Below are 14126 nucleotides of genomic sequence, written 5' to 3'. Positions count from 1 at the left end.
ACAGTACAGAGCTGTTGAGTTGACATGTGAATGTGGCATTACTGGAATTTGGATCAACCTAATAGAAATGATCTGAAATCAGTAGGTCAAAGAAATGAAGACTGGTGGTTTTCTATCTTACTTGACACCATATGCCAAAATGATGAGTCCAATGAGAACTCCAATGGTGCCATCCAGAAACCAGACGTCAGCATGGTGCTTGAAGACTTCGGCACTGATCAAGATGGAAAATCCCATGATTGAACCGACCAGAGAGTTAAACCCTGAAAAACACAAACATGGGGACAATGTCATGTCTTTTTATGCATTCTGTGTCTGAGTAACGTGGTAATTTCAGATGCCCAGACTTAAATACGCTTTATCAGTCCTGAGTTATATGCAGTTATTATCAATGAGTGCGTTTACATGGACAGTTTAATTCCCTTTGAATTCGGAATGAAAGTTCATCCCTATTAAAAGTGATCTTGTAAACACCTAAATCGTAATGAAAATGGCCAATGCGATTGAAAATTCAATCCGACGTAAGGGGCTGGAATATTCCGTTTCTAATTCTGACTGAAAGAATTTCTCGCACTTGTATACACTCATTCCTCTTTAAGTTCATTCCGGTCTTTCTGCGCATGCTCGTTTCCTTGCCCTTCTGGCGCGATGACGTATATAGCGCGCATAGCAACGGGCTGAGATAGAGCAGTCGGACTCGTTGCACTAACTGGTTTCCATTCGTCACAGCACGGTCTTCTATCTTCCTTCTCCGACCTTCTACCTCCCTTCTCTGAAGCATTAGCAGTACAAGGTTGTTGTTGTACTGCTGCTTCAAGAATATAAGCAAAACAAGCCCAAAAATGGCACTGAGAATGGTGTCGTTAAGCATCTTGTTATCCAAAACGAGGGCTACAGTGTTTTCTTCCGGCAAACGTAAACACGTAACATCCGCCCCACCCCCTATCCAATCAGAAACCTTCCCTGCCCCAAACCTTGTGCGGACCCAAATAAAGGCAATTAAAAGGCGATTAAACTGATCTCCCGTGTAAACCCTCATTCGGAATGAATATTTCCCATGTAAACTACCTGGAAAGACTTTAATTCCGAATGATTTCATTCAGATTTATTTAATTTGGAATGAGAAGCCATCATGTAACCGCACCCAATGTGGTACACACATTTGAACATAGTAATCTGTTTATCTGATCTGTTAGGTCTTTTGGTGTCAAAGGGATAGTCTGACATTTTAGTTGATTCATTCATTTACTCTTTTGCTGAGAGGCAGATAAAAATATTTATGCCACTGTTGTGTCTGTGCAGTAAATGTGAAGATACAGCCAATAGCCTGTAGGCTTATCTTATATGATGAAGACTGGAAATAGGGGAAAACAGCTAGCCTGACTCTGTTTAAAACAAAATCCTCAAATACTTACGTTTTTTTAGCTCTGCACAGCAGACTATGGCGCCCTAGGCACCCCTCTAGTGTCAGTTTTGGATGGTCAGTGACGGTCAGTGATGGTGTGTCAGTTTCCCCTTGTTACTTTTTCAGAAACTTCCATGTTCACTGGAAATGCACAGTTTCTACTTGTTACATCCATCCAGTCTCTTTTCAAACTCTAATGCAGGTTTACCCTGTTTTTAGGTTTACTTAGTTGAGTTAACAAAAGTACTTGGTTTGGTTCAGAAAAACAATCAGGGTTTGAAGTGAAATAAGTAAGTGTGTTCTTACATTCAGTAACAACAAGCACTAACATAATGCTACCTACTGTATGATGCAGTTTAATAAACTCAGTGCCTAGTTTGGTTTCAAAGGAGACATGAACAGCAGTCTGCTGAGTAAAAGTCCTGTGTTTGACCTGCCCATCCACTCTGACATCATCCCTACACGGACCTTCTTGTTCCTCATGCAGACACTAAAGGGTCCCTCAGTGCGTGGTATAAGATGTCGAGGACCGCTGACCAAGTGCCAGTAGTGACAAGTTAGAAGTGAGAACGGGTTGGTCCTGGACTTTATTTTTTTTGGCCAGGCCCAGTGAATCCTGGAGTTCTATCGTCACCATGCAGTTGCCAGGCATCCAGCTTTAAAGGACCTAGGTGGATTTTTTGTACAGAGCCTACCTGTTTCCCTGCCTATCTGTCTTTATGCCAAGCTAAGCTCTCCAACTTCTGGCTGTTTCGGTTCATATTTACTCTACAGACATGAGAGTGGTATCAGTTCTCTCATGGAACTTTTGGCAAGAAAGCAAATAAGCGTACTTCCCACAATGTGGGATCCCTTTTCAGACCACAATGGTGTCAGGAAGGGAACATTCACTAGTGTTTTTTGAAACTCTCAAATATAGATGGATATAAATGCTTTGTAATTGTTGAATACATCTAATCAAATAAAGTATTTGAGTCACCAAGTTTTTTTTTTGTTGTTTTTGTTTTTTAATAATTACATTTCTCCTTGTATGAATTCCAGCGCAGTGGGTTATTGTCTCGCCTGCAGTAAGTGTATAGTCTTGTGGGAAATAAATCCGGTCTCTGAGAACAGCAACCTCAGGTTTATTGGATTGATGCCCTATGCGTTCTGAGACCTGGGGATAGCAGTGTGCAGTGTGTGTTTGTGTGTGTGTGTGTGTGTGTGTGTGTTTTCTGTGCTTTTGTTCTTGTGCGCATGTGTCTATGAGCAGCCAATGGGTCATAACCTATTAGTCCTTTCAATTCAGTTGTGAGAGCAACTTTCTCTCACACAGAAAGATTCATACACACACACTGTTTTGAGGCCTTGATTTTTATGCGTTGGATCAGTTACTTCACAGATTAAGACTTTGAAGGCCTATGATGAGCATATGGATGTGATGCAATGTTATACGGTGAATCAAACTACCCAACAGCATATAAAATAATAACATGAGCTCCATTTGGACCAGCTAAAACACTGAAATGACTCTGGCAAGTAAATGCACAGTAAAAATAACTCAATAACAATATATAGTAATAAAACTCTGACAGAGGGCATTTTGGTGCATAAGAGTATTTCTAGCTTTGATATTGCTGATATTACTGATGTACTGTTCTACTTCTAGGGATCTGAATAAATCTACCACTTATTACCATCTACCTACTTTCAAACTTATTTTCTTCAGCAGAAATCATTTTTTGTTGGTCTCCCTGAAACCAACATGTTTTTTACATGACAGTCAGTTTTGTAACAATTTAGGTTGAACTACAGGAGAGACACAGACACTGATCATCAACATTGAGAGGCCAAAGAATTGACTAATGATAAACACAAGATCATTTTGCCGGTCATTAAGAGAGTAAAATACTGTTTCCTATTGCCTTTCTGTAGCCATTTGTGAGCTACGTTAAGATCTCTTATATTAGTGTGCTATTCATTTATTTATATTCAACTATGTGTGTGTGCTTGTGTGTGTGTGTGAGTGTTTAAGTGTGTGTGGCGTTAGAAAACACACAGTCATTTTACATCATGTCGCTAGACCGCATCACGTAAATTTCATGTCAATCAGATGATCTTCATCACATACTATAAGACTGACTTCCACTTGTCAGTAGGTGGCGCTATGACTCTGAGTTAATAAGAGCATGTAGATGTCATCAGGCCTGGACTCTTATCCACCACGTGAAATTTAGGCCAGATGGGACGACATAAAGTCAAGTTACAACAGCTTCCTGTGTCATGTTAAAACATTGAAATTTAAGCGTGTGTGTGTGTGTGTGTGTGTGTGTGTGTGTGTGTGTACACTACCATCAGTGATGAGTGCCCGGCTAGTCAGCACTCTTCCCAGCATGAACTTGGCTACAGCCAGCACAGCACATGTGAGCCCGCTCACTATAGACACACTGTAGAGGAAGTCATCCTACAGAAAAAAGATAGAATAGTAGATTATTCATATAATACTGTGGGTTGTGTTAAACCATGTGTGTTTAGAGATACAGCATACAAACAAATTGAGAAAAAGCTACACACAGTATCTGTAAAACAAACACTAAAAAGCCACAAACATCTCAGTCAGACAGAATGACCCACAAAGCTTTTGTCAGCTCAGCCATTAATAATAAATATACAGGCTTGTCTTGGTGCATCAACCCAAGGTCATTCAGATGCATGCCTCTAAGTGATGTGAGGGTCTGGTGTTTTCAACTTAAGTCTCAAACAGACTCAGCAAAAATCAACACTTGACCCCAGAGTGTCTCTCTATCAGCTTTAATTGGGCCAACAGGGGGGAGAGAGACAGAGACAAGTTGGAGAGAAAAAGAAATGAGCAACTGGGACAATAAGAGACACATGAGAGAAAAATCAGACTTTACCTTTCTTCTCCAGACATTTAGTCAGGGCTATTTATAATGTACTTGGATAAAATTAGGCTCTGCTACCAACCCACCAATCAGCATATATAGAAATTATTAGTGTGGGGCTCCACTCACACAAACAAATGTAATAGGCCTTTTTTAACGACAGACATTTTTATGGACTGATAGAAGGAAATGCACAAGCATCACTTGTGACATTAATGATGGCTCTGTGTGCCTATAAGCCTTCGCATCATGATGTGAGCTATCATGCACAATACTGGGACCCAAAAACTAATGCAGCATAATGGAATTCAGCCATCACTGAATTTACATGCCATATATGAAATTGAAAATAAGAAAACAAAAAGGTAAAATAGAAGTTAAGGGTTGTTTTCTTATCTGAACTTTTCTTTCAATGCCTTCTTTGCAAAGAGTTCATATACAAGTGCTAATTTTGGTCTAATGCATCAGTAATCTGTCTTTACCCCTTCATATGTTGGATTGCATCCATCTGTTGGACTGAATGGTGAAATTGCAGACATGAATTACTAACATCAGACCTAATAATAGTATATGTTTATTCAAGGCACTACATACTCATGGTCCACCCACACAGGTGCTTTCACTTAATTTGCCTGATTAGACTCTTTGTAAGGACTGTGTGGGCCGGTAAAGACTGTGCTTAACTGACATCTAATTTTTTACACCTTTTTATTCCTATTGGTTAATGGATCTTGGTGAATTTGTGTAATTCCAGTGTAGATCCAGGCACCAACTGATTGAGTGTGGGTGTGAAGGAACATCAAAAGTGAAATAAGCCTTTTTCTCAGACAATATTTTGACAAGTCTGAGTGGGAAAGGCACAGGTGTAAATAAGAACAATAACTGAAGCAGCTAAATGCATTTTAGCTGCGCCAGGTATTGTTCATGCTGGCTCAACGTCACACTGTCATAGCCTACTGGATGTAATTTTATTAGTCACACCTGTGCTATTCCTACTCTAAGTCAGTTAAAATGCCCCTGCATAGTAGATAATCAATGGTTTACTATGGTCATAACATCATGGACGGCTGTAGAGTTGCACAATGGCAACTTTCCCTATGAGGGCATTACAGTGCATACACTTCACACTCAGCATTTAGACACTAATGTATGGGTCAGGGTAAATAGTGTGGGCTATATAGTAAACAGGAAGTGATTTCAGACAGTCTTAGTCCACTCCCGTGGTTTTTAATGATACAATAACAGTAAGAAGCATTCTGATTCTATTTCTCTCTCTATGACACACACACACACACACACACACATACACACACACACACACACACACACACACACACACACACACTTGCTTGTAGTTTGAGCTCTTGATTGCTGGCCAGCTAATAAGTTGTTAATCCCTTGCACCCTTTATACTCCCATTTACTTGAATTAGATGGAGGCAGAATAAGAACAAGCTGTTCTAAGTGAGAGCACTGTTTTGAAAAGATGGCTACACTGTAGTTTGTGGTTTTGGATTTCATTTCATACATGTCCCATCAGTCTCGGAAGTCATCATGTATCATCTGACGCCAATAAGCCTCTAAGGGCAACGGCCGATATCCAGTGTATTCAGCAGATATCCGGGCCAAGACTTCTACTTCTGTGCGCTGCTCTTTTCGGCTGATCTCAATAAACAGATAAGAATCTACATAAGAAAGCAGATTTTAATATAAAGTTAAATCGTCATCAGATGATGGCCGATCGGTTGCAAGATTAAATTTCAACCAATGTGCTCCGCCTCTCCACACAGACTGTTTACCTGGCGCTCAAATATAACTGGTCAATACTACTTAGACAACAAACAAACTACAGATGGAAACCAAAATGCTTCCGATAACAAATCTTTTCCTGTTGCCTACAGATTCTGCATACATATGCAGATATCTGTTTTTAGAGATTAATCCTTTATTGGCTGCTTCTGCTCGTGTTCAGTGTCTCTCAGTAATCAACAATATCCTCTCTGCTTCACAGTATTATGGAATATGCTGTCCACGCTGTATATGTACTGTACTGATTTCAGTAGACCGAAAGAGGCGGTAAAGGCAGCCCTGTCAGCTCTTTACAGATGATTTAGATTGGTGAGCGTTATTTCATTTACAGAGATCAAAATCAAAGAACAAACTGTGAAAAAGCCAGTTTACTGTAAGTGTGTCACTGCATGCATGTACTGTATGTATTTGCTACATCAGTGTGTGTTGCCCTCCGTCCAGCACAGAAGCAGGGAGAGCCAATCTCAGCTCTCTGTGTTTAATCAGGCACTAGACACAGACAGCCCGCTATGAGAGCAGCGACCCAGGACGTGATGCGAATCAGGATTCCTGATTTTCTCCACCCTCTGTCCGCTCAATGTGATTTTACAGCCCAATACTTCAAGGTAGCGACATTTTACAGTATTTGCACTGTATTGCTGCTGTCATCTTCTGGATGTTACATTTAAAAGGAAAATCTCTCAGAGGAAGAAATCAGAGAAGTGTTAAGCGAGAAACATCAAATTCAGCCTGCAGATTTCCCGCCAAAATGTCCATTTTCTTTTTCTTTTCGTAATCTCTATCTGGCTCCTTCAGTCACGCATGCTGTCCTGCAGACACGCACAAACAGAGCACATAAACAGATCACTGCTGGTGTGAAAAATCACCTCTGACTTCTCTTTGATGAAGACTTCAATGAACAAGGCCCAAAGGTTGATACAGAGAGGATAAGAATGGTGAAAATAAGAGTCTCAAAACAATAAAGCAGTGAAGACAGACATGCTAATGGAGGCAGAAAGACTAGGTGAGCTTGTCGGGAGAGGTTAGAGAAAGAGTGGGAATAATGATGGAAGAGGATGATGAAAACAGTGAATGATATGGGCTATGGAGGGAGGGGATAGAGAGAGAGGGGAAAAAGATAATGAATGTGGTGGTGAGAGAAGAAAGTAGAGAGAGAGACCGGATAAATGAGACAGAATGAGATGAAACTATCCTTTAAACTCCTGCATTTACAAAATTCAGCCAAAGCAAGTAGCCAGTCAAAGCATCTCACAATGAAAGACAGATTACTTTCAAACAAACTGATAATCGATCTGATGTAAGTTAAGACAGAGAGCGTCAGAGCCCAAGAACGATAAGATACAGTACAAGGAAGGAAGCGGGAGAGAGAGAATGTCAAAGAGACAGACGGTGGTAATAGGCGCTTGCTGGTGTCAGGAAGCTCCTCTGAGACCTAACACCCCCAGTTTCTATTAACATAATGGCACTGGAGCATCAAACGCAGTCTGCGGAATAGCTGCTGCCCTCAACCTGCTTCTCCACCGGTTCTAGTCTCTTGGCTTTTCATTTGTGGTCAAAGGGGCTTCAGTGACTCATTTTTTACACCATCAAACACGCACTTAAAAATGATCAAGACATATACCTGGTTTGTCTAGTACAGATATTTATACACCAGAGCGCTCTATATTTATCCTTCCTTCAAATCTTGTTATATGCACATGAATACAAACACATTATCTTTTTGTTTTCTTATTATACCTATATCTGCTTTATATCTGTTGGATAGAATTAGGCTCTGCTACCAACCCACCAACCAGCATATATAACCACTCACACGCAACAGATGTAATAGGCCTTTTTTTAACAAAAGACATTTTGATGGACTGATAGTAGGAAATGCACTTGTGACATTAATGATGGCTCTATTCTATTCTAACAAGTCCTCCAGCCAATACGACCACATAGTTCATTTGTTACTACTCTCTGAATATGACCCACAGGAGCGTTTCCTAAATTATCACCCCTACTGCTGCACAACACAACACCTAATAGATGACCATTAACAGTCACAGTTTCACACACGTTCTTAGCGCGGTGAAACGACCACAGTTGCATCAAAATTACGTGAGATGGTTTCCTACTTTGTTCCCGTAATTAATACAATGGCCACAAGAGGTTGCAGCCTTACAAAAAGCATAAATATGGGTCTGCTTGTAAAGGTAAACTATGTGGTTGTATTTTGGAGGGGGACAGTCTCTTTTATCCAAGTGTCCCTTGGGAGCCATCATGCACAATACTAGGACCCAAAAACTGATGCAGCATAATGGAATTCAGCCATCACTGACATTATATACGCATAAATTAAATTGAAAATGCAAAAAACAAAAAGGTAAAATAGAAATGAAGTTTTTTTTTTCTCATCTGAACTTTTCTCTCAGTGTTCTCTTTGCAAAGAGTTCTTATACTAGTGCTAATTTTGGCCTTATGCGGCAGTAATCTGTCTTGGTCCCTTCATATGTTGCGTTGCTTCCATCTGTTGTACTGAATGGTGAAGTTGTAGACATGAATAACTAACATCAGGCCTATTAATAGTACTCCTTATCTACTAGTACTCTTTATCTATTAATATCTAATATCTCCTCTTTATCTGCTATTTCTCACGTTGTTAAATATATTGTCAAAACTCTGGATATCAATTATCCTTTTTCTAAAAGGTGTATGTGAAAGTCTTCTAAACAACTGGACTCTTGTTACCTGAACCACAAGTGTGTTCAAACAGAAGACGAGGCAAAATTTAGAAATGTTATGAGTGTATTTTAAGTTTCAAGTGGGTGCAAAATAGAGGCTAATTTGCCTGGGGTGATGCGAACACGGGCCAAGATGCGTCCCCGCAATGTGACATTGATTCAGCTTAAATAAAAAATTCAGAAAATATCCCAGAACTTTATGAATCTGCTTAAACATACAGCATCAAGAGGAAAAAATAGACAGCCTGTGTGTACAGTAGTTGGTGCATTGTTTGCCAACTAGCTTATAGCTAACGTCTGTTGGTACAGTCAGTAAGCTGCATTGGTTGTTTGGGGTGAATAATGGTATACTGGTCAAGTTTGTGCAAATAATGCAAGGTGAAAAATTTCTGCCCTTTCTTTGTAAAAAGAGCTTCAGATAACTTCATGTGGATATTTTAAACACAGGCTACCATTAAAACAGTCATGGTCGCAAATATGTTTTTGCTATTGCCTGGGTCTTCAAGAGGGGGTCTGGGACCTCTATGGGATCCTCAGAGTTAGTGCAGGGAGGTCACCAAGTTACTGCTTGATAATTAAAGTTTTCATTCTTTTTTTTTCATTTCTTTAATTAAAATATGTCTGAAAATACATATTAACACAAATCCAACATATTGTTAGCAAAGATAAATTGGCCTATTCATAAACCCCATTTAATTTACAGTATACACAACATTCATGGTAGGCTAATGAATCCTTGTGCAATCATGTGAGCTAGGTAATGCTAAATCACTGTAGGGAGCCTTTTTTGTTTGTTTGTTTGTTTGTTTGTTTGTTTGTTTGTTGTCACTGAGGCACCTATCTATAACAGCGAGGCAAACTAGTTAGCTAACAGTTTTGTACTACTGAAACATATTGGTCAGTTAGCCTTATTATTATTCCAAGTGTGTGGACATTCTTGTGAGCCACAATAATTTGGCTTGTTTTGTAACTTTTTCGGGCAAGAGACTCTGACATACCTGCACCTTAGAAACCACTGGCAAAAGTGCAGAGGGTGAGGCTAACACCCCTAGCCATGCTACATCTGCTGCTGACTTAGCGGCTACAAAAACAAATGAGAGAAGACCCAAAAATATTTAGCCATTTATCTCAAGTGAGACTCAATTTTTTGACATATATGTAGTAAGGGTCCCTGCTCTGTCTCTTTGTGAGCTGAGGGGTCCTTGGCCTGAAAGACATTGAAGAACTCTTTGCTACTGTATATCACTATGGCATGTTGAAGAGGGTATGCGCAGAGTAGCCCATCTACATTACAGTATACAGTGCTTTAAGCAAACACATTTTTCTTCATTTATGGAGTTTTGGCCACTAGCAATACACTGGGGTAATGTTTTCATAGCTGGGTATACGTTTTGTTTGTATCCACGGACTGTATAAAAGAAGTGGACATAGCTACCTGGACATCACCCATTGGTTTGAAGACTCACATTGTGAAGCCTTGTCACCATCTTTTGAGTTAAAAATGAGCCCATTTGGATGATAGGGTAGAGTTGTGGAGGAGCGAGAGGTGGATCTGTCTAAGAACCTACAGATACCACTATGGTAGCAACTAGTCAATCACAAGGTAACCACATCCTAAGGCATGACCTGCTTTGTTGTCTATTTTACTCTAAATGGGACCATAATTTACAAATGAGCTTCATGGTGCGGAAGACTTGAAATTAGCGATTGGGACCATAAACTGATTGGGAAAATGTTTAGTGAGGTAATAAATCAAGTGAGATGTAGTGTCCTGTCTCGTAGACTTGGTTTAAGACACTTCTGCATTAGCTTTACACAGCACATTTCTGTCAATGATATACATGCTATTCCACTGAGCAACAGTTGGTAGTTATCCGTCAAGAAACGTATACCAGAGAAAACAAAGAAGAAGACTGCTAGCAGATGTCAACATGGATACAAACAATGCAGGTTTGAAAATATTTTTAAAATCAGCTTTGCATATGAATTGTGAGGAATGAAATGCTTCCAACACATTTGTTAGGCCTCGTGTGCAATAACAATGTATTTTTTGTGTCTACAGGGAAAACTTCGCAGAGCAAGGTACACCCCCTGTCTCTATTAAAGGTCCCACTAGTCCCCCAAGTCTCAAATTTCCTCTCTGCTCAAGGCTGTTTCAAAAATCAAATGTGAACTGTGTTGTGCTTTAAAAACATCAGCAGTGATATTTTGGGATTTGGGAGCATTGCTGAGATATATAACAAAATCAAAAAGTGCATGTTAGAGCTTTGAAACTACCTAATGGAGAACTTAAAGAGGAACTATGTGTCTTTGGAGTGTACAAATCTCTTTTTCCTCTCTGTCTTGGCTTTACTGGTTAATGAAATGGACAGATGGTGAAGGTTAAATCATTTACAAACCAAATATGAGAGTTCAAAGCACAGAACTGGAAAGGATGCAATGGGCGCTCCCCAAACAGTGTGACGACAGAAGAGTTGGGCCGTGCCCCAGCAACAGAAAGATGAGACTATTTTGGGACCTTATTCATAGTCTTAACACCTCCAGAGAGAGGTTGGAGATGGGAGGGGAGTGAAGTGTTGACATTAAAAAGAAAGCGTGTGTGCATGTGTGTGCGTGTCCAACAGAGAGAAGGAACAATAGTCAGGTGGAGGGAGACAAAACTCTGACGTCAGAGCAGCTACAGCAGAGGGCTATAAAAAGATACCTCGCTCACAACACTGACTGATGTGTGTGTGTACGTGTGTGTTGCTCTGTGTGTAAATGTACTGTATGTGTATGTATTGACTCAGATTGAGCACATATGGAACTCAAGGCTGTTGTAAATTTTCATTCACTTGTGTGTGTGTGGTATGCATGTGAACGTGTGCACAGAATGTGTATATAGGTGATTTGTGCTGTTTACTCACACACACACACATGCACCTGTGTTTGCCACTTTTCTCATAAACACGTTGTTTATATTGTCGGGGGAATAGCTGGGAGCAGCTGAAGAAAATCACAAAGCCCAAGGTAAGGTTTAAACTGCTGCACTGTCACGGCACTTGCAATCCCTGACAAAAAAGTTTTAAACTTGAATTTAACAGCATTTAATGAACAAAACACTGCCCCTTCAATACAAAGCTATACAGCACGATTATTATACACAGAAATCAGAGCATTCTGTTTTTAACACACATGAATCACAGTCTGACATTCAATTTAAACATGCTGATGTTGTGACAATGTTGTTCCCATTTTCTATGAGGTCAAGTCTCTGGAGGAGCTTTCCAAAGTTTGTTACATCTGGGGCTTAAAATTTAGAATATTAAATTTAGAGCAGAAAGCCTGTGTAACAAACTTAAGGTGTGGAGTTTGAAAGTGGACATTTAGGGGAGTAGAGCGTGTCTAATGAAAGACACTTTTGAGCTGCATTATGGGATGTGAAGCTTGACACATACTACGCACTACATAATGTAGATATTTTCGCCTCTGTCATATCATTGGACATCAATCCTTTTCCTGATATATTATTCATTATATGTATATGGGGATAGAGATGCCTCACCATTAAGCCAGCACTGGGGGTAGTAATAGCACCAAAATAAGATCCGTATAAACAGTGTGTTAAGGTGTTATGCGTGCAATCCACTGCAAGAGCTCTAAATGTAGCCACTAGCAGTTAGTAGCTAACTCAAGGAAGATGAACAGCAGCTGAAAATGTTGGCAAATTGGGAAAACAATGAGGTCTGGGAGCTCATTACTCTTCAAGCAGAGGAGATTAGAACATACAACACACAGTAAATGATTGTTATTGCCAAGTTATGCCATTGTTATTGTTTACAAAGCGCTGCTGGTGCATCTGTTTTATGTCACACCAGGGGCAGGTGCCGTTGTGTTATATGTCATGCCCATCACGCCACTATTGCTTCTGCAATGCCGGCATTCTGCCTAAAATCAAACACTGGAACAGCATGATGCCGCCATTGTTTGATGCTGTGTAAAAATGCAAAGACGGCATGAAAAAGGGACTTTGTAGGAGCTCTTTAGTGTCATCTCTGTGTACAAAGGGCTTATGTAATTTCCTCAAAGGTGTGTGTGTGTGAGTGTGTGTGTGTGTGTGTGTGTGTGTGTGTGTGTGTGTGTTTGTGGTCTTACCACTTCCGGGGGCATCCTGGTTGCCAGATCATGGATGGCCTTTCCAAGGATGCACAGGGAGGAAAGAACGAACACAATCCCAAGGATTACACATGCTCTGCAGACAGACAGACAGAGAGCAGAACGTTAGGCGTTCGCTTCAGTGAGTGTGATCCCTCTGCTTAACCTGCCATGAGGTAGTTAAAGTTGAAGCAAAGCAACAACCTTAAGAATCTGATTCAAGAGCACTCTCTCCCAGTTTTTTGTTTCTCTCTCTTGCATTTGAATCAGGACAATTTGTCATTTTCCTGCTGCAGCGAAGACACAAACAAATGTTCAAAGCATCCTGACATAAACAGTTATAAATAATACTGCCGGTGGCTTTGGGCAGTCTGGCACACTAGTAACGTTTTTTACCAACCACTATGAAATAATAAAGGAAAATTTTAGCAAAATTTAAAGCAAAAATCAGCCATTAACAACTCCTGTTCACTGTCTTAAATTACAACCAGTGCAACCCTAGACCTTTGAAAATGACATATATGTCGGTAAGTGATTTGGCAGTGCTATGGTAAGCCTACTCATGCATTTTCTTCAATTACATTGAATATTAATTAAGTTAATTTCACAGGCTAATGATAGAATTATCCATATGACAATATCTGGCACAGTGCATGATGTATAATGTTATAACAGAAACTGCTATAGGACTGAAAGACCTCTTTATGTCTGATTTTAGTGATAATGCAAACATATAATCTCACACATATATTTCTCAACATGATCGCAGTATTTGTGAGATGAGTCAGAAGACTGTTTGCAGTGTATTTGGGGCACTGTGTGCTACCAGAATAAACAAGTTGCCGACTTCCATCAGAGCACTTGAGGGCGGCACTTTGTGATGTTTGTTTATTAAAAAAATATCAGGGATAATGAGGTTAATGCTTTTGGGGGGTGGGGCAATGGGATCCTTGCACATGCACACTCCTGTGCTCTGGCAGCAATGGAATAAGACATGCTTATTCAACACCTCTCCGTTGCTCGATCATTTACAGTCTCGCTTGGTCTGACACATCTACTGGGCCTGAATTACAATAGCTGTGTCCCATCTATCTCACTACAGAACAGAGACACTGTATCTGACAGGTGCAGTGAGGTGGTGTTTATCCTTTACTGATTTGGACGGTGGTTG

At 40.1% G+C, this 14126-nt stretch overlaps 1 protein-coding gene across 1 annotated transcript in view; it reads right to left on the bottom strand.

The window, feature by feature from the left end:
• The window catches only part of tmem163a (transmembrane protein 163a), an 88546-nt gene that overhangs the window by 4713 nt on the left and 69707 nt on the right, over positions 1-14126 (bottom strand). The window contains exons 5-7 of the mRNA XM_033617651.2: positions 12956-13052; positions 3737-3848; positions 122-263 (exon numbers count right to left, since the gene is read on the bottom strand). Coding sequence (XP_033473542.1) covers positions 122-263; positions 3737-3848; positions 12956-13052 — 351 coding nt within the window. The remainder of the gene's footprint in view (positions 1-121; positions 264-3736; positions 3849-12955; positions 13053-14126) is intronic.

The sequence above is a fragment of the Epinephelus lanceolatus genome, chromosome 14, assembly GCF_041903045.1.
Source record: "Epinephelus lanceolatus isolate andai-2023 chromosome 14, ASM4190304v1, whole genome shotgun sequence".
NCBI lineage: Eukaryota > Metazoa > Chordata > Actinopteri > Perciformes > Serranidae > Epinephelus > Epinephelus lanceolatus.
This window is presented reverse-complemented; position numbering and strand designations above follow the sequence as displayed.